General features: G+C 56.4%; 6 protein-coding genes across 28 annotated transcripts in view; 1 reads left to right on the top strand and 5 right to left on the bottom strand.

The window, feature by feature from the left end:
- UBAP2 (ubiquitin associated protein 2) overlaps window positions 1–25,161 on the top strand; it is a 160,937-nt gene that overhangs the window by 85,755 nt on the left and 50,021 nt on the right. The gene's annotated exons all lie outside the window — the stretch shown is intronic.
- Window positions 3,675–4,421, bottom strand: LOC140000630 (interferon). Its single transcript, XM_072030817.1, has one exon. It carries the CDS (start codon window positions 4,370–4,372, stop codon window positions 3,797–3,799), a length of 576 nt encoding a protein of 191 aa, XP_071886918.1. The 5' UTR covers window positions 4,373–4,421; the 3' UTR covers window positions 3,675–3,796.
- Window positions 8,725–9,471, bottom strand: LOC140000625 (interferon). The gene has a single exon (XM_072030812.1). It carries the CDS (start codon window positions 9,420–9,422, stop codon window positions 8,847–8,849), a length of 576 nt encoding a protein of 191 aa, XP_071886913.1. The 5' UTR covers window positions 9,423–9,471; the 3' UTR covers window positions 8,725–8,846.
- On the bottom strand, window positions 13,775–14,521 carry LOC140000633 (interferon). Its single transcript, XM_072030820.1, has one exon. It carries the CDS (start codon window positions 14,470–14,472, stop codon window positions 13,897–13,899), a length of 576 nt encoding a protein of 191 aa, XP_071886921.1. The 5' UTR covers window positions 14,473–14,521; the 3' UTR covers window positions 13,775–13,896.
- LOC140000637 (interferon-like) lies at window positions 18,825–19,571 on the bottom strand. The gene has a single exon (XM_072030824.1). It carries the CDS (start codon window positions 19,520–19,522, stop codon window positions 18,947–18,949), a length of 576 nt encoding a protein of 191 aa, XP_071886925.1. The 5' UTR covers window positions 19,523–19,571; the 3' UTR covers window positions 18,825–18,946.
- Window positions 23,875–24,621, bottom strand: LOC140000632 (interferon). The gene has a single exon (XM_072030819.1). It carries the CDS (start codon window positions 24,570–24,572, stop codon window positions 23,997–23,999), a length of 576 nt encoding a protein of 191 aa, XP_071886920.1. The 5' UTR covers window positions 24,573–24,621; the 3' UTR covers window positions 23,875–23,996.

The raw sequence follows: 25,161 nt of genomic DNA, 5'->3' as shown, positions 1-25,161 counted from the left end.
TGGTGGTTTGGTGTGTAGGGAAGTGCGTTGGTGAGTTTCCCCCGAGCCTGGGACAGGTTTTGGAGGTCCTTGGCTTTTTTTTTGGTGTTTTGTTTTGTTTTTGTTTTTTTGATGAGGAGGTTGTGGTTAATCTGTCCTTAGTGTTTGTGTGGGGGATGTGAAAGTCTTGGGGAGAGGGTGCTGGCGCAGCTGTGCTGCGGATGTGCTTTTCGTAGTGTTTCCCTTTTGGCCTTGAGGGAGAGTAGTTGAGCGTTGGCCAAGAGTGCTCTTCCTTCCGAGGTGCACTTTCCCTATGTCATGGCCTAGTGTGAGGTTTGGGTTTTTTCTTCTTGGTCTTCTTTTGCCCGTGTGTTCCGTTTTTCCTTTCAGCTCAGTTGTTCATTGCAGGTTTTGATGTGTTTCCAGAGTGTGGGGTGTTGTGATCTGCTTGGTGCGAGTGCCTTGCTGTAGGCAGGAATTGTTGGGGGAGAGGTGTCCCTTGTGTTCCTGTGCTTAGAGTGTCCGTCTGGATGGAGCTTCCCAAAGGCGTCTGTGCCTTGTCCTTGGTTGGATCACCCGTATCTTGGGTTTGTGTTTGTGGTTGTTTGTTTTTTTTTTTTAGGATGGGGCGGGAGTTTGTGGTAGCATGTCCTGCAAATGAAAGGACCCCGAAGCATCATGGAGTCATTGAGGTTGGGGAAGACATCGAAGATCATGTAGCTGAACCCTTAAGCTTGTGTGAAAGTCCAGCAGTATCCCTTGCCATGAAGTCCTGAATGTAGGCGTTTCTCGAAGACCTGGAGGGATGGTAGCTCATCAAGTCCATCTTGAAGTGTGTGCAGAGAGGGCACTGCATTGTCTGTGGTGCTGTGCTTGTGTTGCTGGTTGTATTGGTCTTGTTTTTTGGTGGTCTGTCTTTCCCCTTTGTTTTGCTCTTGGTTATTTGTGAAGCAGTAGAAGGGCAAGGAGCTCTTTCCTCTGTCATGGCGTGTAGGCGTTTGTTGGTCCTTGTGGGAAGAAGGCTGTGAAGAAAGCTGTGAATGTGTCAGGAGGCAAGAAGAAGCGTAGAACCATGGTATATGGTGCGTGTGAAGGGGCCCTCCAGGATGGTGTAGTCCAAGTCGTGGGTCCGTGCAGGAGGAGCCCAAAGTGTGTATTTGTGAGAGCCTTGTCCAAGCAGTCCTTGAGGTCCGTGAGCACCTCCCTGTGGAGCGTGCCCAGCTACGTTCTCTGTGCAGAAGCTTTTCCGAAGAGGCAGCGTGAGCCTTCCTTGTGGCAGCTCGGTGCCGTTCGCTGGGGTCCTGTGGCTGTCCCCAGAGAGCAGAGCTCAGGGCCTGCCCCTCTGCTCCCCTCGTGAGGGAGCCGCATGCCGGCATGAGGCCTGCTGTTGTTGGCTGAACAAAGTGAGGGACTTGATCCACTGCTCGCACGTCTTGCCCTCTGGACCTCTGCAGGTCTCCGTTTCCCTCCTTTGGAAGTTCTCCAATAGCTTTATGCCCTTGTTTTGTGGTACCCAGAAGTGCAGAGGGTGCTGGAGGTGAGGCTGCCCCAGAGCAGAGTGGGACAGTCCCTTCCCTGGCTGGGCCTGGGGCCGCCTAGGAAATGGCTGGCCCTTTTGTCTGCCAGGGCATGCTGCTGGCTCCTCTTGCACTTGGTGTTGACCCAAAGGCTGAGATGTGTTTCTGTGGGGCCGCTGTCCGGCCTGTGTTCCCCCCGTGTGTCCGTGAAGGCAGGGTTGCCCCGTCCCCGGTGCAGCCCAAGGCAGCGCTTGGTCTTGGTGCCCGTGAGGTGGTTGGTGAGTGCCCAGCCCTCTGGTTTGCCAAGAGGTGCGTGCGAGGGCTCTGTGTCCTTGCGGGAGTGCGTGCCTCCTGCAAGTGTAGTGTTGTTGGCTAAGTCACTCGTTCTGCCTTTGAGTCCTGCATCCAGGTTGTTCATGAAGGCACGTGAGAGAGCCGTCCCTGAAATGTCGGCCTAGGGCATCCCGTTAGTGACTGGCTGCCAGCCTGCTGTAAGGCCGTTTAGTGTAAGCCTCTGAGGCCGCCTTGTGTGGGGGTTGCTGTCCTCTCATCCTGTGTACTCGTGGAGCAGTTTGCTGTCCATTTTGTCCGGAAGGGTACTGTGAGAGGAAGTATGGAAAGCTTTGCTGAAGTGAGTGACACAGTCACGGAATGTGAGGGGTAGAAGGGACCTTGACCGATCATCTAGTCTGTTCCCGCTGCCGGAGCAGGAAGACTGAGATCACGTCGCACAGGAGCGCATCCAGGCAGGTTGTGAATGTCTCCAGAGAAGGGGACTCCACAACTCCCGTGGTCAGCCTGTTCCAGTGCTCCGCGAGCCTCACGGTGAAGAAGTTTTGTCTCATACTGACACGGAACGTGAGGTGTAACGTGAATATTCCAGCTTGCACCCATTGCTCCTTGTCCTATCTGTAGATAGAGCCTGGCTCCATCCTCCTGACACTCGTCCTTCCCGCATTGACAAAGATGAATAAGGTCACCCCCGAGTGTGCTCCTCTCCAAGCTGAAGAGAGCGAGCTGCCTCAGCCGTTTTTGGTAAGGGAGATGCTCCACTCCCTTCATGGTCCTCGTGGCTCTGTGCTGGACTCTCTCAAGCAGTTGCGTGTCCTTAGTTGAAGTAAGGGTCTGAGAACCGCAGAGAATATTCCAGATGTGGTCTCAGCAGGGCAGAGTAGAGGGGGAGGAGAGCCTCTCTCAACCTGATAAGCACAGCCCTTGTAATACGCCCCAGGATGCCTTTGGCCTTGTTGGCCACAAGCACACAACCCCAAGCTGGCTGGTGGTCATCGTGCTGTCCAGCAGGACCCGCGGGTCCGTTTCCCCTTCGCTGCTCTCCAGCACGACAGTCCCCAAGTTGTGGTGGTGTGTGGAGCTGTGCTTGCCCAGCTGCAGGACTGTCCACCTGCCCGTGTTCTATTTCATTAAATTTCTCCCCAGCAAGGTGAAAAGATGAGGTTGGGTGGTGTGCCTTGGTGAGGGATGTGCGTAATGTTGTCCTGAGAGGAGAAGCTTGAGTGACAGAGGAGATTCCCGTCGTGCAGCCGTGTTGGCTGTGAGCAGTGAGTGTGTCGTGCCCGCGAGCGTGCCGTGCGCCTGGCCAGGCGCGAAGGCCACGTTGCTCCCTGGCCGTGTGGGTCGGGGTAGGAGAGCGGGCAGCGGGCTGTGGAGGGGCTTGTTGTCTGAGGAGCGGAGCGCTGGGTTTTGGGTGGTGTTGGTGAGGGCGTCAGTGGCGTGGCGGAGGGAGAGGTTTGCGGTGGCTGAAGCTGTGGAGGTTGTAGGAGAGGAGGAGAGCGAGAGCGAGCTGTGCCTGCTGTGCTGACGGAGGCTGGGAGAAGGAAAGGAGAGAGGTGCTGAGTGTGTGGGGGTGGTGGCTGCGAGGGCGTGGGGGGAGAGAGAGAGGGAGAGGGACTGTTGGCAGAGGTGTCCCGGGCTGGGCCGGGCCGGGAGAGGAGTGAGCGAGACGAGTGTGGTTGCTGGGGTTCTCCCGAGATGGTTGAGTGGAAGTGCCTGAGCACTTGAGGGCTAAGCAGAAGCGTAAGGCTGGAGCTGAGGGCATTGTCCAGATGCCCCCGGGCCAGAGAGAGGGCTGCCGTAGGACTGGGCAGGTTCTTAGAAAAGGTCTTTATTTGTTTTGCATAAATAGTTACTAATAAATAGATGAGAGGCATGGTTGAAATAAATAGTTAAATAAGGAGGGGGTGGGTGGTGGTGGCCACTGGGCTCCGGTCAGTTCTTGTCAGCGTCCCTGTGTGGTGGGCGAAGGGAGGCATGAGGGCAGAGGTGCGCGTGTGGGGCTCCTCTTAGCGCATGGTGCGGGTGAGGCGGTGGATGCGCTGGAAGCAGGCGTGAGCCTCGAGGCGGACGTGGTCCCATGCGCAGGGGCTGTAGGTGTGGTTCTGGAGGAAGTGTTGGATGCAGCCGAAGTACTTGTTGATGCTGAGGTGAAGGTTGCGGGGCCCTCGCCTGTGGAGGCGCGCGGCGTCGGCTGGGAAGCAGCGCTCGAGGTGGTGGATGTGGTGCTGAAGCTGGTTGAGGAGGTCGTGGCGTGCGGTGTGGAGCCAGTGCGCGGGGGTGCTGGGGCTGCTGAGGGTGTCGAAGAGGTGTTGGAGGAGGTGGAGGGCGGTGTGTGCGGCTTGCTGCGTGTCGTTGGTGTCCAGGAGGGTGTCCGGGAAGGAGCAAGGCGCGTGTTGCTGCGGGCAGGGCTGTGTGGGGCTGGGAGCCATGTTGCGGAGGAGCTGGAGGCTGTCCCAGGCGAAGGCGCTGTCGTGGAGGCGCAGGGGGCTGCAGGAGAAGGCGTTGGCGGGAGGCGTGAGGAGGAGCAGGAGGGCCAGGGCGCTGTAGATGGCTGGTGGTGGTGGGGCTGATGGCCCAGGCATGGTGGCTCTTGGGTTGTGCTGGGCAAGAGCCTGTTGGGGCTGGGTGGTGTTGGTGCTCGGGGTGCTGGCGTGTGTCGAGCTTTATGCAGTGCGGCATCTTCCTTTCCCTTCGTCGCTTTCAGGTCATGGAGGTGCTTTCGGCTGTGGTTTTCAGTTTGGGGTGGTTGCGGTTTGAGGGGAAGTGTGTTGTTGGGGTTGCCCCGAGCACGGTGCGCGAGCTGTAGGTCCTTGGCTCGTGTTGTGATGGATATTTTTTGGCATATTTGGAGGCGGGGGAGTGAAAGTGGTTTTGAGAAGGCAATGCTGTGGGGAAAGGTGTGCCACAGATGTTGTGCTTGTTTCCTATTTCTGGTTTCCGTTTTGTTTTAAACGAGCATCTTTGCGTCATAGCTACACTGAAATTTCTCTTTCTGCCCAAGCCTTCTTTCACTTTGCAACGCCATAGTGTTAGGTTGCCTTCTTTGTACCACTAATGTTTTTCCTGTGGATTCCCTTGTATGTGTTGATGTTTCTCTGTCCTTAAGTATTGTGAAGTTTGGTTCTTCGATGGAACCTAAGGGAGTTATCTGGTGTTACCATTGCTTCGTGGTGGTAGTTTGAGAGGAGATTCTTGAGAAAGCTGCAGCTACCATGAGTCCTTCGCTCAGTCTAGTCTTCTGTGGACTGAACCAAGGTTGTTGGTGGTTTGGTGTGTAGGGAAGTGCGTTGGTGAGTTTCCCCCGAGCCTGGGACAGGTTTTGGAGGTCCTTGGCTTTTTTTTTGGTGTTTTGTTTTGTTTTTGTTTTTTTGATGAGGAGGTTGTGGTTAATCTGTCCTTAGTGTTTGTGTGGGGGATGTGAAAGTCTTGGGGAGAGGGTGCTGGCGCAGCTGTGCTGCGGATGTGCTTTTCGTAGTGTTTCCCTTTTGGCCTTGAGGGAGAGTAGTTGAGCGTTGGCCAAGAGTGCTCTTCCTTCCGAGGTGCACTTTCCCTATGTCATGGCCTAGTGTGAGGTTTGGGTTTTTTCTTCTTGGTCTTCTTTTGCCCGTGTGTTCCGTTTTTCCTTTCAGCTCAGTTGTTCATTGCAGGTTTTGATGTGTTTCCAGAGTGTGGGGTGTTGTGATCTGCTTGGTGCGAGTGCCTTGCTGTAGGCAGGAATTGTTGGGGGAGAGGTGTCCCTTGTGTTCCTGTGCTTAGAGTGTCCGTCTGGATGGAGCTTCCCAAAGGCGTCTGTGCCTTGTCCTTGGTTGGATCACCCGTATCTTGGGTTTGTGTTTGTGGTTGTTTGTTTTTTTTTTTTAGGATGGGGCGGGAGTTTGTGGTAGCATGTCCTGCAAATGAAAGGACCCCCAAGCATCATGGAGTCATTGAGGTTGGGGAAGACATCGAAGATCATGTAGCTGAACCCTTAAGCTTGTGTGAAAGTCCAGCAGTATCCCTTGCCATGAAGTCCTGAATGTAGGCGTTTCTCGAAGACCTGGAGGGATGGTAGCTCATCAAGTCCATCTTGAAGTGTGTGCAGAGAGGGCACTGCATTGTCTGTGGTGCTGTGCTTGTGTTGCTGGTTGTATTGGTCTTGTTTTTTGGTGGTCTGTCTTTCCCCTTTGTTTTGCTCTTGGTTATTTGTGAAGCAGTAGAAGGGCAAGGAGCTCTTTCCTCTGTCATGGCGTGTAGGCGTTTGTTGGTCCTTGTGGGAAGAAGGCTGTGAAGAAAGCTGTGAATGTGTCAGGAGGCAAGAAGAAGCGTAGAACCATGGTATATGGTGCGTGTGAAGGGGCCCTCCAGGATGGTGTAGTCCAAGTCGTGGGTCCGTGCAGGAGGAGCCCAAAGTGTGTATTTGTGAGAGCCTTGTCCAAGCAGTCCTTGAGGTCCGTGAGCACCTCCCTGTGGAGCGTGCCCAGCTACGTTCTCTGTGCAGAAGCTTTTCCGAAGAGGCAGCGTGAGCCTTCCTTGTGGCAGCTCGGTGCCGTTCGCTGGGGTCCTGTGGCTGTCCCCAGAGAGCAGAGCTCAGGGCCTGCCCCTCTGCTCCCCTCGTGAGGGAGCCGCATGCCGGCATGAGGCCTGCTGTTGTTGGCTGAACAAAGTGAGGGACTTGATCCACTGCTCGCACGTCTTGCCCTCTGGACCTCTGCAGGTCTCCGTTTCCCTCCTTTGGAAGTTCTCCAATAGCTTTATGCCCTTGTTTTGTGGTACCCAGAAGTGCAGAGGGTGCTGGAGGTGAGGCTGCCCCAGAGCAGAGTGGGACAGTCCCTTCCCTGGCTGGGCCTGGGGCCGCCTAGGAAATGGCTGGCCCTTTTGTCTGCCAGGGCATGCTGCTGGCTCCTCTTGCACTTGGTGTTGACCCAAAGGCTGAGATGTGTTTCTGTGGGGCCGCTGTCCGGCCTGTGTTCCCCCCGTGTGTCCGTGAAGGCAGGGTTGCCCCGTCCCCGGTGCAGCCCAAGGCAGCGCTTGGTCTTGGTGCCCGTGAGGTGGTTGGTGAGTGCCCAGCCCTCTGGTTTGCCAAGAGGTGCGTGCGAGGGCTCTGTGTCCTTGCGGGAGTGCGTGCCTCCTGCAAGTGTAGTGTTGTTGGCTAAGTCACTCGTTCTGCCTTTGAGTCCTGCATCCAGGTTGTTCATGAAGGCACGTGAGAGAGCCGTCCCTGAAATGTCGGCCTAGGGCATCCCGTTAGTGACTGGCTGCCAGCCTGCTGTAAGGCCGTTTAGTGTAAGCCTCTGAGGCCGCCTTGTGTGGGGGTTGCTGTCCTCTCATCCTGTGTACTCGTGGAGCAGTTTGCTGTCCATTTTGTCCGGAAGGGTACTGTGAGAGGAAGTATGGAAAGCTTTGCTGAAGTGAGTGACACAGTCACGGAATGTGAGGGGTAGAAGGGACCTTGACCGATCATCTAGTCTGTTCCCGCTGCCGGAGCAGGAAGACTGAGATCACGTCGCACAGGAGCGCATCCAGGCAGGTTGTGAATGTCTCCAGAGAAGGGGACTCCACAACTCCCGTGGTCAGCCTGTTCCAGTGCTCCGCGAGCCTCACGGTGAAGAAGTTTTGTCTCATACTGACACGGAACGTGAGGTGTAACGTGAATATTCCAGCTTGCACCCATTGCTCCTTGTCCTATCTGTAGATAGAGCCTGGCTCCATCCTCCTGACACTCGTCCTTCCCGCATTGACAAAGATGAATAAGGTCACCCCCGAGTGTGCTCCTCTCCAAGCTGAAGAGAGCGAGCTGCCTCAGCCGTTTTTGGTAAGGGAGATGCTCCACTCCCTTCATGGTCCTCGTGGCTCTGTGCTGGACTCTCTCAAGCAGTTGCGTGTCCTTAGTTGAAGTAAGGGTCTGAGAACCGCAGAGAATATTCCAGATGTGGTCTCAGCAGGGCAGAGTAGAGGGGGAGGAGAGCCTCTCTCAACCTGATAAGCACAGCCCTTGTAATACGCCCCAGGATGCCTTTGGCCTTGTTGGCCACAAGCACACAACCCCAAGCTGGCTGGTGGTCATCGTGCTGTCCAGCAGGACCCGCGGGTCCGTTTCCCCTTCGCTGCTCTCCAGCACGACAGTCCCCAAGTTGTGGTGGTGTGTGGAGCTGTGCTTGCCCAGCTGCAGGACTGTCCACCTGCCCGTGTTCTATTTCATTAAATTTCTCCCCAGCAAGGTGAAAAGATGAGGTTGGGTGGTGTGCCTTGGTGAGGGATGTGCGTAATGTTGTCCTGAGAGGAGAAGCTTGAGTGACAGAGGAGATTCCCGTCGTGCAGCCGTGTTGGCTGTGAGCAGTGAGTGTGTCGTGCCCGCGAGCGTGCCGTGCGCCTGGCCAGGCGCGAAGGCCACGTTGCTCCCTGGCCGTGTGGGTCGGGGTAGGAGAGCGGGCAGCGGGCTGTGGAGGGGCTTGTTGTCTGAGGAGCGGAGCGCTGGGTTTTGGGTGGTGTTGGTGAGGGCGTCAGTGGCGTGGCGGAGGGAGAGGTTTGCGGTGGCTGAAGCTGTGGAGGTTGTAGGAGAGGAGGAGAGCGAGAGCGAGCTGTGCCTGCTGTGCTGACGGAGGCTGGGAGAAGGAAAGGAGAGAGGTGCTGAGTGTGTGGGGGTGGTGGCTGCGAGGGCGTGGGGGGAGAGAGAGAGGGAGAGGGACTGTTGGCAGAGGTGTCCCGGGCTGGGCCGGGCCGGGAGAGGAGTGAGCGAGACGAGTGTGGTTGCTGGGGTTCTCCCGAGATGGTTGAGTGGAAGTGCCTGAGCACTTGAGGGCTAAGCAGAAGCGTAAGGCTGGAGCTGAGGGCATTGTCCAGATGCCCCCGGGCCAGAGAGAGGGCTGCCGTAGGACTGGGCAGGTTCTTAGAAAAGGTCTTTATTTGTTTTGCATAAATAGTTACTAATAAATAGATGAGAGGCATGGTTGAAATAAATAGTTAAATAAGGAGGGGGTGGGTGGTGGTGGCCACTGGGCTCCGGTCAGTTCTTGTCAGCGTCCCTGTGTGGTGGGCGAAGGGAGGCATGAGGGCAGAGGTGCGCGTGTGGGGCTCCTCTTAGCGCATGGTGCGGGTGAGGCGGTGGATGCGCTGGAAGCAGGCGTGAGCCTCGAGGCGGACGTGGTCCCATGCGCAGGGGCTGTAGGTGTGGTTCTGGAGGAAGTGTTGGATGCAGCCGAAGTACTTGTTGATGCTGAGGTGAAGGTTGCGGGGCCCTCGCCTGTGGAGGCGCGCGGCGTCGGCTGGGAAGCAGCGCTCGAGGTGGTGGATGTGGTGCTGAAGCTGGTTGAGGAGGTCGTGGCGTGCGGTGTGGAGCCAGTGCGCGGGGGTGCTGGGGCTGCTGAGGGTGTCGAAGAGGTGTTGGAGGAGGTGGAGGGCGGTGTGTGCGGCTTGCTGCGTGTCGTTGGTGTCCAGGAGGGTGTCCGGGAAGGAGCAAGGCGCGTGTTGCTGCGGGCAGGGCTGTGTGGGGCTGGGAGCCATGTTGCGGAGGAGCTGGAGGCTGTCCCAGGCGAAGGCGCTGTCGTGGAGGCGCAGGGGGCTGCAGGAGAAGGCGTTGGCGGGAGGCGTGAGGAGGAGCAGGAGGGCCAGGGCGCTGTAGATGGCTGGTGGTGGTGGGGCTGATGGCCCAGGCATGGTGGCTCTTGGGTTGTGCTGGGCAAGAGCCTGTTGGGGCTGGGTGGTGTTGGTGCTCGGGGTGCTGGCGTGTGTCGAGCTTTATGCAGTGCGGCATCTTCCTTTCCCTTCGTCGCTTTCAGGTCATGGAGGTGCTTTCGGCTGTGGTTTTCAGTTTGGGGTGGTTGCGGTTTGAGGGGAAGTGTGTTGTTGGGGTTGCCCCGAGCACGGTGCGCGAGCTGTAGGTCCTTGGCTCGTGTTGTGATGGATATTTTTTGGCATATTTGGAGGCGGGGGAGTGAAAGTGGTTTTGAGAAGGCAATGCTGTGGGGAAAGGTGTGCCACAGATGTTGTGCTTGTTTCCTATTTCTGGTTTCCGTTTTGTTTTAAACGAGCATCTTTGCGTCATAGCTACACTGAAATTTCTCTTTCTGCCCAAGCCTTCTTTCACTTTGCAACGCCATAGTGTTAGGTTGCCTTCTTTGTACCACTAATGTTTTTCCTGTGGATTCCCTTGTATGTGTTGATGTTTCTCTGTCCTTAAGTATTGTGAAGTTTGGTTCTTCGATGGAACCTAAGGGAGTTATCTGGTGTTACCATTGCTTCGTGGTGGTAGTTTGAGAGGAGATTCTTGAGAAAGCTGCAGCTACCATGAGTCCTTCGCTCAGTCTAGTCTTCTGTGGACTGAACCAAGGTTGTTGGTGGTTTGGTGTGTAGGGAAGTGCGTTGGTGAGTTTCCCCCGAGCCTGGGACAGGTTTTGGAGGTCCTTGGCTTTTTTTTTGGTGTTTTGTTTTGTTTTTGTTTTTTTGATGAGGAGGTTGTGGTTAATCTGTCCTTAGTGTTTGTGTGGGGGATGTGAAAGTCTTGGGGAGAGGGTGCTGGCGCAGCTGTGCTGCGGATGTGCTTTTCGTAGTGTTTCCCTTTTGGCCTTGAGGGAGAGTAGTTGAGCGTTGGCCAAGAGTGCTCTTCCTTCCGAGGTGCACTTTCCCTATGTCATGGCCTAGTGTGAGGTTTGGGTTTTTTCTTCTTGGTCTTCTTTTGCCCGTGTGTTCCGTTTTTCCTTTCAGCTCAGTTGTTCATTGCAGGTTTTGATGTGTTTCCAGAGTGTGGGGTGTTGTGATCTGCTTGGTGCGAGTGCCTTGCTGTAGGCAGGAATTGTTGGGGGAGAGGTGTCCCTTGTGTTCCTGTGCTTAGAGTGTCCGTCTGGATGGAGCTTCCCAAAGGCGTCTGTGCCTTGTCCTTGGTTGGATCACCCGTATCTTGGGTTTGTGTTTGTGGTTGTTTGTTTTTTTTTTTTAGGATGGGGCGGGAGTTTGTGGTAGCATGTCCTGCAAATGAAAGGACCCCCAAGCATCATGGAGTCATTGAGGTTGGGGAAGACATCGAAGATCATGTAGCTGAACCCTTAAGCTTGTGTGAAAGTCCAGCAGTATCCCTTGCCATGAAGTCCTGAATGTAGGCGTTTCTCGAAGACCTGGAGGGATGGTAGCTCATCAAGTCCATCTTGAAGTGTGTGCAGAGAGGGCACTGCATTGTCTGTGGTGCTGTGCTTGTGTTGCTGGTTGTATTGGTCTTGTTTTTTGGTGGTCTGTCTTTCCCCTTTGTTTTGCTCTTGGTTATTTGTGAAGCAGTAGAAGGGCAAGGAGCTCTTTCCTCTGTCATGGCGTGTAGGCGTTTGTTGGTCCTTGTGGGAAGAAGGCTGTGAAGAAAGCTGTGAATGTGTCAGGAGGCAAGAAGAAGCGTAGAACCATGGTATATGGTGCGTGTGAAGGGGCCCTCCAGGATGGTGTAGTCCAAGTCGTGGGTCCGTGCAGGAGGAGCCCAAAGTGTGTATTTGTGAGAGCCTTGTCCAAGCAGTCCTTGAGGTCCGTGAGCACCTCCCTGTGGAGCGTGCCCAGCTACGTTCTCTGTGCAGAAGCTTTTCCGAAGAGGCAGCGTGAGCCTTCCTTGTGGCAGCTCGGTGCCGTTCGCTGGGGTCCTGTGGCTGTCCCCAGAGAGCAGAGCTCAGGGCCTGCCCCTCTGCTCCCCTCGTGAGGGAGCCGCATGCCGGCATGAGGCCTGCTGTTGTTGGCTGAACAAAGTGAGGGACTTGATCCACTGCTCGCACGTCTTGCCCTCTGGACCTCTGCAGGTCTCCGTTTCCCTCCTTTGGAAGTTCTCCAATAGCTTTATGCCCTTGTTTTGTGGTACCCAGAAGTGCAGAGGGTGCTGGAGGTGAGGCTGCCCCAGAGCAGAGTGGGACAGTCCCTTCCCTGGCTGGGCCTGGGGCCGCCTAGGAAATGGCTGGCCCTTTTGTCTGCCAGGGCATGCTGCTGGCTCCTCTTGCACTTGGTGTTGACCCAAAGGCTGAGATGTGTTTCTGTGGGGCCGCTGTCCGGCCTGTGTTCCCCCCGTGTGTCCGTGAAGGCAGGGTTGCCCCGTCCCCGGTGCAGCCCAAGGCAGCGCTTGGTCTTGGTGCCCGTGAGGTGGTTGGTGAGTGCCCAGCCCTCTGGTTTGCCAAGAGGTGCGTGCGAGGGCTCTGTGTCCTTGCGGGAGTGCGTGCCTCCTGCAAGTGTAGTGTTGTTGGCTAAGTCACTCGTTCTGCCTTTGAGTCCTGCATCCAGGTTGTTCATGAAGGCACGTGAGAGAGCCGTCCCTGAAATGTCGGCCTAGGGCATCCCGTTAGTGACTGGCTGCCAGCCTGCTGTAAGGCCGTTTAGTGTAAGCCTCTGAGGCCGCCTTGTGTGGGGGTTGCTGTCCTCTCATCCTGTGTACTCGTGGAGCAGTTTGCTGTCCATTTTGTCCGGAAGGGTACTGTGAGAGGAAGTATGGAAAGCTTTGCTGAAGTGAGTGACACAGTCACGGAATGTGAGGGGTAGAAGGGACCTTGACCGATCATCTAGTCTGTTCCCGCTGCCGGAGCAGGAAGACTGAGATCACGTCGCACAGGAGCGCATCCAGGCAGGTTGTGAATGTCTCCAGAGAAGGGGACTCCACAACTCCCGTGGTCAGCCTGTTCCAGTGCTCCGCGAGCCTCACGGTGAAGAAGTTTTGTCTCATACTGACACGGAACGTGAGGTGTAACGTGAATATTCCAGCTTGCACCCATTGCTCCTTGTCCTATCTGTAGATAGAGCCTGGCTCCATCCTCCTGACACTCGTCCTTCCCGCATTGACAAAGATGAATAAGGTCACCCCCGAGTGTGCTCCTCTCCAAGCTGAAGAGAGCGAGCTGCCTCAGCCGTTTTTGGTAAGGGAGATGCTCCACTCCCTTCATGGTCCTCGTGGCTCTGTGCTGGACTCTCTCAAGCAGTTGCGTGTCCTTAGTTGAAGTAAGGGTCTGAGAACCGCAGAGAATATTCCAGATGTGGTCTCAGCAGGGCAGAGTAGAGGGGGAGGAGAGCCTCTCTCAACCTGATAAGCACAGCCCTTGTAATACGCCCCAGGATGCCTTTGGCCTTGTTGGCCACAAGCACACAACCCCAAGCTGGCTGGTGGTCATCGTGCTGTCCAGCAGGACCCGCGGGTCCGTTTCCCCTTCGCTGCTCTCCAGCACGACAGTCCCCAAGTTGTGGTGGTGTGTGGAGCTGTGCTTGCCCAGCTGCAGGACTGTCCACCTGCCCGTGTTCTATTTCATTAAATTTCTCCCCAGCAAGGTGAAAAGATGAGGTTGGGTGGTGTGCCTTGGTGAGGGATGTGCGTAATGTTGTCCTGAGAGGAGAAGCTTGAGTGACAGAGGAGATTCCCGTCGTGCAGCCGTGTTGGCTGTGAGCAGTGAGTGTGTCGTGCCCGCGAGCGTGCCGTGCGCCTGGCCAGGCGCGAAGGCCACGTTGCTCCCTGGCCGTGTGGGTCGGGGTAGGAGAGCGGGCAGCGGGCTGTGGAGGGGCTTGTTGTCTGAGGAGCGGAGCGCTGGGTTTTGGGTGGTGTTGGTGAGGGCGTCAGTGGCGTGGCGGAGGGAGAGGTTTGCGGTGGCTGAAGCTGTGGAGGTTGTAGGAGAGGAGGAGAGCGAGAGCGAGCTGTGCCTGCTGTGCTGACGGAGGCTGGGAGAAGGAAAGGAGAGAGGTGCTGAGTGTGTGGGGGTGGTGGCTGCGAGGGCGTGGGGGGAGAGAGAGAGGGAGAGGGACTGTTGGCAGAGGTGTCCCGGGCTGGGCCGGGCCGGGAGAGGAGTGAGCGAGACGAGTGTGGTTGCTGGGGTTCTCCCGAGATGGTTGAGTGGAAGTGCCTGAGCACTTGAGGGCTAAGCAGAAGCGTAAGGCTGGAGCTGAGGGCATTGTCCAGATGCCCCCGGGCCAGAGAGAGGGCTGCCGTAGGACTGGGCAGGTTCTTAGAAAAGGTCTTTATTTGTTTTGCATAAATAGTTACTAATAAATAGATGAGAGGCATGGTTGAAATAAATAGTTAAATAAGGAGGGGGTGGGTGGTGGTGGCCACTGGGCTCCGGTCAGTTCTTGTCAGCGTCCCTGTGTGGTGGGCGAAGGGAGGCATGAGGGCAGAGGTGCGCGTGTGGGGCTCCTCTTAGCGCATGGTGCGGGTGAGGCGGTGGATGCGCTGGAAGCAGGCGTGAGCCTCGAGGCGGACGTGGTCCCATGCGCAGGGGCTGTAGGTGTGGTTCTGGAGGAAGTGTTGGATGCAGCCGAAGTACTTGTTGATGCTGAGGTGAAGGTTGCGGGGCCCTCGCCTGTGGAGGCGCGCGGCGTCGGCTGGGAAGCAGCGCTCGAGGTGGTGGATGTGGTGCTGAAGCTGGTTGAGGAGGTCGTGGCGTGCGGTGTGGAGCCAGTGCGCGGGGGTGCTGGGGCTGCTGAGGGTGTCGAAGAGGTGTTGGAGGAGGTGGAGGGCGGTGTGTGCGGCTTGCTGCGTGTCGTTGGTGTCCAGGAGGGTGTCCGGGAAGGAGCAAGGCGCGTGTTGCTGCGGGCAGGGCTGTGTGGGGCTGGGAGCCATGTTGCGGAGGAGCTGGAGGCTGTCCCAGGCGAAGGCGCTGTCGTGGAGGCGCAGGGGGCTGCAGGAGAAGGCGTTGGCGGGAGGCGTGAGGAGGAGCAGGAGGGCCAGGGCGCTGTAGATGGCTGGTGGTGGTGGGGCTGATGGCCCAGGCATGGTGGCTCTTGGGTTGTGCTGGGCAAGAGCCTGTTGGGGCTGGGTGGTGTTGGTGCTCGGGGTGCTGGCGTGTGTCGAGCTTTATGCAGTGCGGCATCTTCCTTTCCCTTCGTCGCTTTCAGGTCATGGAGGTGCTTTCGGCTGTGGTTTTCAGTTTGGGGTGGTTGCGGTTTGAGGGGAAGTGTGTTGTTGGGGTTGCCCCGAGCACGGTGCGCGAGCTGTAGGTCCTTGGCTCGTGTTGTGATGGATATTTTTTGGCATATTTGGAGGCGGGGGAGTGAAAGTGGTTTTGAGAAGGCAATGCTGTGGGGAAAGGTGTGCCACAGATGTTGTGCTTGTTTCCTATTTCTGGTTTCCGTTTTGTTTTAAACGAGCATCTTTGCGTCATAGCTACACTGAAATTTCTCTTTCTGCCCAAGCCTTCTTTCACTTTGCAACGCCATAGTGTTAGGTTGCCTTCTTTGTACCACTAATGTTTTTCCTGTGGATTCCCTTGTATGTGTTGATGTTTCTCTGTCCTTAAGTATTGTGAAGTTTGGTTCTTCGATGGAACCTAAGGGAGTTATCTGGTGTTACCATTGCTTCGTGGTGGTAGTTTGAGAGGAGATTCTTGAGAAAGCTGCAGCTACCATGAGTCCTTCGCTCAGTCTAGTCTTCTGTGGACTGAACCAAGGTTGTTGGTGGTTTGGTGTGTAGGGAAGTGCGTTGGTGAGTTTCCCCCGAGCCTGGGACAGGTTTTGGAGGTCCTTGGCTTTTTTTTTGGTGTTTTGTTTTGTTTTTGTTTTTTTGATGAGGAGGTTGTGGTTAATCTGTCCTTAGTGTTTGTGTGGGGGATGTGAAAGTCTTGGGGAGAGGGTGCTGGCGCAGCTGTGCTGCGGATGTGCTTTTCGTAGTGTTTCCCTTTTGGCCTTGAGGGAGAGTAGTTGAGCGTTGGCCAAGAGTGCTCTTCCTTCCGAGGTGCACTTTCCCTATGTCATGGCCTAGTGTGAGGTTTGGGTTTTTTCTTCTTGGTCTTCTTTTGCCCGTGTGTTCCGTTTTTCCTTTCAGCTCAGTTGTTCATTGCAGGTTTTGATGTGTTTCCAGAGTGTGGGGTGTTGTGATCTGCTTGGTGCGAGTGCCTTGCTGTAGGCAGGAATTGTTGGGGGAGAGGTGTCCCTTGTGTTCCTGTGCTTAGAGTGTCCGTCTGGATGGAGCTTCCCAAAGGCGTCTGTGCCTTGTCCTTGGTTGGATCACCCGTATCTTGGGTTTGTGTTTGTGGTTGTTTGTTTTTTTTTTTTAGGATGGGGCGGGAGTTTGTGGTAGCATGTCCTGCAAATGAAAGGACCCCCAAGCATCATGGAGTCATTGAGGTTGGGGAAGACATCGAAGATCATGTAGCTGAACCCTTAAGCTTGTGTGAAAGTCCAGCAGTATCCCTTGCCATGAAGTCCTGAATGTAGGCGTTTCTCGAAGACCTGGAGGGATGGTAGCTCATCAAGTCCATCTTGAAGTGTGTGCAGAGAGGGCACTGCATTGTCTGTGGTGCTGTGCTTGTGTTGCTGGTTGTATTGGTCTTGTTTTTTGGTGGTCTGTCTTTCCCCTTTGTTTTGCTCTTGGTTATTTGTGAAGCAGTAGAAGGGCAAGGAGCTCTTTCCTCTGTCATGGCGTGTAGGCGTTTGTTGGTCCTTGTGGGAAGAAGGCTGTGAAGAAAGCTGTGAATGTGTCAGGAGGCAAGAAGAAGCGTAGAACCATGGTATATGGTGCGTGTGAAGGGGCCCTCCAGGATGGTGTAGTCCAAGTCGTGGGTCCGTGCAGGAGGAGCCCAAAGTGTGTATTTGTGAGAGCCTTGTCCAAGCAGTCCTTGAGGTCCGTGAGCACCTCCCTGTGGAGCGTGCCCAGCTACGTTCTCTGTGCAGAAGCTTTTCCGAAGAGGCAGCGTGAGCCTTCCTTGTGGCAGCTCGGTGCCGTTCGCTGGGGTCCTGTGGCTGTCCCCAGAGAGCAGAGCTCAGGGCCTGCCCCTCTGCTCCCCTCGTGAGGGAGCCGCATGCCGGCATGAGGCCTGCTGTTGTTGGCTGAACAAAGTGAGGGACTTGATCCACTGCTCGCACGTCTTGCCCTCTGGACCTCTGCAGGTCTCCGTTTCCCTCCTTTGGAAGTTCTCCAATAGCTTTATGCCCTTGTTTTGTGGTACCCAGAAGTGCAGAGGGTGCTGGAGGTGAGGCTGCCCCAGAGCAGAGTGGGACAGTCCCTTCCCTGGCTGGGCCTGGGGCCGCCTAGGAAATGGCTGGCCCTTTTGTCTGCCAGGGCATGCTGCTGGCTCCTCTTGCACTTGGTGTTGACCCAAAGGCTGAGATGTGTTTCTGTGGGGCCGCTGTCCGGCCTGTGTTCCCCCCGTGTGTCCGTGAAGGCAGGGTTGCCCCGTCCCCGGTGCAGCCCAAGGCAGCGCTTGGTCTTGGTGCCCGTGAGGTGGTTGGTGAGTGCCCAGCCCTCTGGTTTGCCAAGAGGTGCGTGCGAGGGCTCTGTGTCCTTGCGGGAGTGCGTGCCTCCTGCAAGTGTAGTGTTGTTGGCTAAGTCACTCGTTCTGCCTTTGAGTCCTGCATCCAGGTTGTTCATGAAGGCACGTGAGAGAGCCGTCCCTGAAATGTCGGCCTAGGGCATCCCGTTAGTGACTGGCTGCCAGCCTGCTGTAAGGCCGTTTAGTGTAAGCCTCTGAGGCCGCCTTGTGTGGGGGTTGCTGTCCTCTCATCCTGTGTACTCGTGGAGCAGTTTGCTGTCCATTTTGTCCGGAAGGGTACTGTGAGAGGAAGTATGGAAAGCTTTGCTGAAGTGAGTGACACAGTCACGGAATGTGAGGGGTAGAAGGGACCTTGACCGATCATCTAGTCTGTTCCCGCTGCCGGAGCAGGAAGACTGAGATCACGTCGCACAGGAGCGCATCCAGGCAGGTTGTGAATGTCTCCAGAGAAGGGGACTCCACAACTCCCGTGGTCAGCCTGTTCCAGTGCTCCGCGAGCCTCACGGTGAAGAAGTTTTGTCTCATACTGACACGGAACGTGAGGTGTAACGTGAATATTCCAGCTTGCACCCATTGCTCCTTGTCCTATCTGTAGATAGAGCCTGGCTCCATCCTCCTGACACTCGTCCTTCCCGCATTGACAAAGATGAATAAGGTCACCCCCGAGTGTGCTCCTCTCCAAGCTGAAGAGAGCGAGCTGCCTCAGCCGTTTTTGGTAAGGGAGATGCTCCACTCCCTTCATGGTCCTCGTGGCTCTGTGCTGGACTCTCTCAAGCAGTTGCGTGTCCTTAGTTGAAGTAAGGGTCTGAGAACCGCAGAGAATATTCCAGATGTGGTCTCAGCAGGGCAGAGTAGAGGGGGAGGAGAGCCTCTCTCAACCTGATAAGCACAGCCCTTGTAATACGCCCCAGGATGCCTTTGGCCTTGTTGGCCACAAGCACACAACCCCAAGCTGGCTGGTGGTCATCGTGCTGTCCAGCAGGACCCGCGGGTCCGTTTCCCCTTCGCTGCTCTCCAGCACGACAGTCCCCAAGTTGTGGTGGTGTGTGGAGCTGTGCTTGCCCAGCTGCAGGACTGTCCACCTGCCCGTGTTCTATTTCATTAAATTTCTCCCCAGCAAGGTGAAAAGATGAGGTTGGGTGGTGTGCCTTGGTGAGGGATGTGCGTAATGTTGTCCTGAGAGGAGAAGCTTGAGTGACAGAGGAGATTCCCGTCGTGCAGCCGTGTTGGCTGTGAGCAGTGAGTGTGTCGTGCCCGCGAGCGTGCCGTGCGCCTGGCCAGGCGCGAAGGCCACGTTGCTCCCTGGCCGTGTGGGTCGGGGTAGGAGAGCGGGCAGCGGGCTGTGGAGGGGCTTGTTGTCTGAGGAGCGGAGCGCTGGGTTTTGGGTGGTGTTGGTGAGGGCGTCAGTGGCGTGGCGGAGGGAGAGGTTTGCGGTGGCTGAAGCTGTGGAGGTTGTAGGAGAGGAGGAGAGCGAGAGCGAGCTGTGCCTGCTGTGCTGACGGAGGCTGGGAGAAGGAAAGGAGAGAGGTGCTGAGTGTGTGGGGGTGGTGGCTGCGAGGGCGTGGGGGGAGAGAGAGAGGGAGAGGGACTGTTGGCAGAGGTGTCCCGGGCTGGGCCGGGCCGGGAGAGGAGTGAGCGAGACGAGTGTGGTTGCTGGGGTTCTCCCGAGATGGTTGAGTGGAAGTGCCTGAGCACTTGAGGGCTAAGCAGAAGCGTAAGGCTGGAGCTGAGGGCATTGTCCAGATGCCCCCGGGCCAGAGAGAGGGCTGCCGTAGGACTGGGCAGGTTCTTAGAAAAGGTCTTTATTTGTTTTGCATAAATAGTTACTAATAAATAGATGAGAGGCATGGTTGAAATAAATAGTTAAATAAGGAGGGGGTGGGTGGTGGTGGCCACTGGGCTCCGGTCAGTTCTTGTCAGCGTCCCTGTGTGGTGGGCGAAGGGAGGCATGAGGGCAGAGGTGCGCGTGTGGGGCTCCTCTTAGCGCATGGTGCGGGTGAGGCGGTGGATGCGCTGGAAGCAGGCGTGAGCCTCGAGGCGGACGTGGTCCCATGCGCAGGGGCTGTAGGTGTGGTTCTGGAGGAAGTGTTGGATGCAGCCGAAGTACTTGTTGATGCTGAGGTGAAGGTTGCGGGGCCCTCGCCTGTGGAGGCGCGCGGCGTCGGCTGGGAAGCAGCGCTCGAGGTGGTGGATGTGGTGCTGAAGCTGGTTGAGGAGGTCGTGGCGTGTGGTGTGGAGCCAGTGCGCGGGGGTGCTGGGGCTGCTGAGGGTGTCGAAGAGGTGTTGGAGGAGGTGGAGGGCGGTGTGTGCGGCTTGCTGCGTGTCGTTGGTGTCCAGGAGGGTGTCCGGGAAGGAGCAAGGCGCGTGTTGCTGCGGGCAGGGCTGTGTGGGGCTGGGAGCCATGTTGCGGAGGAGCTGGAGGCTGTCCCAGGCGAAGGCGCTGTCGTGGAGGCGCAGGGGGCTGCAGGAGAAGGCGTTGGCGGGAGGCGTGAGGAGGAGCAGGAGGGCCAGGGCGCTGTAGATGGCTGGTGGTGGTGGGGCTGATGGCCCAGGCATGGTGGCTCTTGGGTTGTGCTGGGCAAGAGCCTGTTGGGGCTGGGTGGTGTTGGTGCTCGGGGTGCTGGCGTGTGTCGAGCTTTATGCAGTGCGGCATCTTCCTTTCCCTTCGTCGCTTTCAGGTCATGGAGGTGCTTTCGGCTGTGGTTTTCAGTTTGGGGTGGTTGCGGTTTGAGGGGAAGTGTGTTGTTGGGGTTGCCCCGAGCACGGTGCGCGAGCTGTAGGTCCTTGGCTCGTGTTGTGATGGATATTTTTTGGCATATTTGGAGGCGGGGGAGTGAAAGTGGTTTTGAGAAGGCAATGCTGTGGGGAAAGGTGTGCCACAGATGTTGTGCTTGTTTCCTATTTCTGGTTTCCGTTTTGTTTTAAACGAGCATCTTTGCGTCATAGCTACACTGAAATTTCTCTTTCTGCCCAAGCCTTCTTTCACTTTGCAACGCCATAGTGTTAGGTTGCCTTCTTTGTACCACTAATGTTTTTCCTGTGGATTCCCTTGTATGTGTTGATGTTTCTCTGTCCTTAAGTATTGTGAAGTTTGGTTCTTCGATGGAACCTAAGGGAGTTATCTGGTGTTACCATTGCTTCGTGGTGGTAGTTTGAGAGGAGATTCTTGAGAAAGCTGCAGCTACCATGAGTCCTTCGCTCAGTCTAGTCTTCTGTGGACTGAACCAAGGTTGTTGGTGGTTTGGTGTGTAGGGAAGTGCGTTGGTGAGTTTCCCCCGAGCCTGGGACAGGTTTTGGAGGTCCTTGGCTTTTTTTTTGGTGTTTTGTTTTGTTTTTGTTTTTTTGATGAGGAGGTTGTGGTTAATCTGTCCTTAGTGTTTGTGTGGGGGATGTGAAAGTCTTGGGGAGAGGGTGCTGGCGCAGCTGTGCTGCGGATGTGCTTTTCGTAGTGTTTCCCTTTTGGCCTTGAGGGAGAGTAGTTGAGCGTTGGCCAAGAGTGCTCTTCCTTCCGAGGTGCACTTTCCCTATGTCATGGCCTAGTGTGAGGTTTGGGTTTTTTCTTCTTGGTCTTCTTTTGCCCGTGTGTTCCGTTTTTCCTTTCAGCTCAGTTGTTCATTGCAGGTTTTGATGTGTTTCCAGAGTGTGGGGTGTTGTGATCTGCTTGGTGCGAGTGCCTTGCTGTAGGCAGGAATTGTTGGGGGAGAGGTGTCCCTTGTGTTCCTGTGCTTAGAGTGTCCGTCTGGATGGAGCTTCCCAAAGGCGTCTGTGCCTTGTCCTTGGTTGGATCACCCGTATCTTGGGTTTGTGTTTGTGGTTGTTTGTTTTTTTTTTTTAGGATGGGGCGGGAGTTTGTGGTAGCATGTCCTGCAAATGAAAGGACCCCCAAGCATCATGGAGTCATTGAGGTTGGGGAAGACATCGAAGATCATGTAGCTGAACCCTTAAGCTTGTGTGAAAGTCCAGCAGTATCCCTTGCCATGAAGTCCTGAATGTAGGCGTTTCTCGAAGACCTGGAGGGATGGTAGCTCATCAAGTCCATCTTGAAGTGTGTGCAGAGAGGGCACTGCATTGTCTGTGGTGCTGTGCTTGTGTTGCTGGTTGTATTGGTCTTGTTTTTTGGTGGTCTGTCTTTCCCCTTTGTTTTGCTCTTGGTTATTTGTGAAGCAGTAGAAGGGCAAGGAGCTCTTTCCTCTGTCATGGCGTGTAGGCGTTTGTTGGTCCTTGTGGGAAGAAGGCTGTGAAGAAAGCTGTGAATGTGTCAGGAGGCAAGAAGAAGCGTAGAACCATGGTATATGGTGCGTGTGAAGGGGCCCTCCAGGATGGTGTAGTCCAAGTCGTGGGTCCGTGCAGGAGGAGCCCAAAGTGTGTATTTGTGAGAGCCTTGTCCAAGCAGTCCTTGAGGTCCGTGAGCACCTCCCTGTGGAGCGTGCCCAGCTACGTTCTCTGTGCAGAAGCTTTTCCGAAGAGGCAGCGTGAGCCTTCCTTGTGGCAGCTCGGTGCCGTTCGCTGGGGTCCTGTGGCTGTCCCCAGAGAGCAGAGCTCAGGGCCTGCCCCTCTGCTCCCCTCGTGAGGGAGCCGCATGCCGGCATGAGGCCTGCTGTTGTTGGCTGAACAAAGTGAGGGACTTGATCCACTGCTCGCACGTCTTGCCCTCTGGACCTCTGCAGGTCTCCGTTTCCCTCCTTTGGAAGTTCTCCAATAGCTTTATGCCCTTGTTTTGTGGTACCCAGAAGTGCAGAGGGTGCTGGAGGTGAGGCTGCCCCAGAGCAGAGTGGGACAGTCCCTTCCCTGGCTGGGCCTGGGGCCGCCTAGGAAATGGCTGGCCCTTTTGTCTGCCAGGGCATGCTGCTGGCTCCTCTTGCACTTGGTGTTGACCCAAAGGCTGAGATGTGTTTCTGTGGGGCCGCTGTCCGGCCTGTGTTCCCCCCGTGTGTCCGTGAAGGCAGGGTTGCCCCGTCCCCGGTGCAGCCCAAGGCAGCGCTTGGTCTTGGTGCCCGTGAGGTGGTTGGTGAGTGCCCAGCCCTCTGGTTTGCCAAGAGGTGCGTGCGAGGGCTCTGTGTCCTTGCGGGAGTGCGTGCCTCCTGCAAGTGTAGTGTTGTTGGCTAAGTCACTCGTTCTGCCTTTGAGTCCTGCATCCAGGTTGTTCATGAAGGCACGTGAGAGAGCCGTCCCTGAAATGTCGGCCTAGGGCATCCCGTTAGTGACTGGCTGCCAGCCTGCTGTAAGGCCGTTTAGTGTAAGCCTCTGAGGCCGCCTTGTGTGGGGGTTGCTGTCCTCTCATCCTGTGTACTCGTGGAGCAGTTTGCTGTCCATTTTGTCCGGAAGGGTACTGTGAGAGGAAGTATGGAAAGCTTTGCTGAAGTGAGTGACACAGTCACGGAATGTGAGGGGTAGAAGGGACCTTGACCGATCATCTAGTCTGTTCCCGCTGCCGGAGCAGGAAGACTGAGATCACGTCGCACAGGAGCGCATCCAGGCAGGTTGTGAATGTCTCCAGAGAAGGGGACTCCACAACTCCCGTGGTCAGCCTGTTCCAGTGCTCCGCGAGCCTCACGGTGAAGAAGTTTTGTCTCATACTGACACGGAACGTGAGGTGTAACGTGAATATTCCAGCTTGCACCCATTGCTCCTTGTCCTATCTGTAGATAGAGCCTGGCTCCATCCTCCTGACACTCGTCCTTCCCGCATTGACAAAGATGAATAAGGTCACCCCCGAGTGTGCTCCTCTCCAAGCTGAAGAGAGCGAGCTGCCTCAGCCGTTTTTGGTAAGGGAGATGCTCCACTCCCTTCATGGTCCTCGTGGCTCTGTGCTGGACTCTCTCAAGCAGTTGCGTGTCCTTAGTTGAAGTAAGGGTCTGAGAACCGCAGAGAATATTCCAGATGTGGTCTCAGCAGGGCAGAGTAGAGGGGGAGGAGAGCCTCTCTCAACCTGATAAGCACAGCCCTTGTAATACGCCCCAGGATGCCTTTGGCCTTGTTGGCCACAAGCACACAACCCCAAGCTGGCTGGTGGTCATCGTGCTGTCCAGCAGGACCCGCGGGTCCGTTTCCCCTTCGCTGCTCTCCAGCACGACAGTCCCCAAGTTGTGGTGGTGTGTGGAGCTGTGCTTGCCCAGCTGCAGGACTGTCCACCTGCCCGTGTTCTATTTCATTAAATTTCTCCCCAGCAAGGTGAAAAGATGAGGTTGGGTGGTGTGCCTTGGTGAGGGATGTGCGTAATGTTGTCCTGAGAGGAGAAGCTTGAGTGACAGAGGAGATTCCCGTCGTGCAGCCGTGTTGGCTGTGAGCAGTGAGTGTGTCGTGCCCGCGAGCGTGCCGTGCGCCTGGCCAGGCGCGAAGGCCACGTTGCTCCCTGGCCGTGTGGGTCGGGGTAGGAGAGCGGGCAGCGGGCTGTGGAGGGGCTTGTTGTCTGAGGAGCGGAGCGCTGGGTTTTGGGTGGTGTTGGTGAGGGCGTCAGTGGCGTGGCGGAGGGAGAGGTTTGCGGTGGCTGAAGCTGTGGAGGTTGTAGGAGAGGAGGAGAGCGAGAGCGAGCTGTGCCTGCTGTGCTGACGGAGGCTGGGAGAAGGAAAGGAGAGAGGTGCTGAGTGTGTGGGGGTGGTGGCTGCGAGGGCGTGGGGGGAGAGAGAGAGGGAGAGGGACTGTTGGCAGAGGTGTCCCGGGCTGGGCCGGGCCGGGAGAGGAGTGAGCGAGACGAGTGTGGTTGCTGGGGTTCTCCCGAGATGGTTGAGTGGAAGTGCCTGAGCACTTGAGGGCTAAGCAGAAGCGTAAGGCTGGAGCTGAGGGCATTGTCCAGATGCCCCCGGGCCAGAGAGAGGGCTGCCGTAGGACTGGGCAGGTTCTTAGAAAAGGTCTTTATTTGTTTTGCATAAATAGTTACTAATAAATAGATGAGAGGCATGGTTGAAATAAATAGTTAAATAAGGAGGGGGTGGGTGGTGGTGGCCACTGGGCTCCGGTCAGTTCTTGTCAGCGTCCCTGTGTGGTGGGCGAAGGGAGGCATGAGGGCAGAGGTGCGCGTGTGGGGCTCCTCTTAGCGCATGGTGCGGGTGAGGCGGTGGATGCGCTGGAAGCAGGCGTGAGCCTCGAGGCGGACGTGGTCCCATGCGCAGGGGCTGTAGGTGTGGTTCTGGAGGAAGTGTTGGATGCAGCCGAAGTACTTGTTGATGCTGAGGTGAAGGTTGCGGGGCCCTCGCCTGTGGAGGCGCGCGGCGTCGGCTGGGAAGCAGCGCTCGAGGTGGTGGATGTGGTGCTGAAGCTGGTTGAGGAGGTCGTGGCGTGCGGTGTGGAGCCAGTGCGCGGGGGTGCTGGGGCTGCTGAGGGTGTCGAAGAGGTGTTGGAGGAGGTGGAGGGCGGTGTGTGCGGCTTGCTGCGTGTCGTTGGTGTCCAGGAGGGTGTCCGGGAAGGAGCAAGGCGCGTGTTGCTGCGGGCAGGGCTGTGTGGGGCTGGGAGCCATGTTGCGGAGGAGCTGGAGGCTGTCCCAGGCGAAGGCGCTGTCGTGGAGGCGCAGGGGGCTGCAGGAGAAGGCGTTGGCGGGAGGCGTGAGGAGGAGCAGGAGGGCCAGGGCGCTGTAGATGGCTGGTGGTGGTGGGGCTGATGGCCCAGGCATGGTGGCTCTTGGGTTGTGCTGGGCAAGAGCCTGTTGGGGCTGGGTGGTGTTGGTGCTCGGGGTGCTGGCGTGTGTCGAGCTTTATGCAGTGCGGCATCTTCCTTTCCCTTCGTCGCTTTCAGGTCATGGAGGTGCTTTCGGCTGTGGTTTTCAGTTTGGGGTGGTTGCGGTTTGAGGGGAAGTGTGTTGTTGGGGTTGCCCCGAGCACGGTGCGCGAGCTGTAGGTCCTTGGCTCGTGTTGTGATGGATATTTTTTGGCATATTTGGAGGCGGGGGAGTGAAAGTGGTTTTGAGAAGGCAATGCTGTGGGGAAAGGTGTGCCACAGATGTTGTGCTTGTTTCCTATTTCTGGTTTCCGTTTTGTTTTAAACGAGCATCTTTGCGTCATAGCTACACTGAAATTTCTCTTTCTGCCCAAGCCTTCTTTCACTTTGCAACGCCATAGTGTTAGGTTGCCTTCTTTGTACCACTAATGTTTTTCCTGTGGATTCCCTTGTATGTGTTGATGTTTCTCTGTCCTTAAGTATTGTGAAGTTTGGTTCTTCGATGGAACCTAAGGGAGTTATCTGGTGTTACCATTGCTTCGTGG

The sequence above is a fragment of the Anas platyrhynchos genome, chromosome Z, assembly GCF_047663525.1.
Source record: "Anas platyrhynchos isolate ZD024472 breed Pekin duck chromosome Z, IASCAAS_PekinDuck_T2T, whole genome shotgun sequence".
NCBI classification, from domain to species: domain Eukaryota; kingdom Metazoa; phylum Chordata; class Aves; order Anseriformes; family Anatidae; genus Anas; species Anas platyrhynchos.
This window is presented reverse-complemented; position numbering and strand designations above follow the sequence as displayed.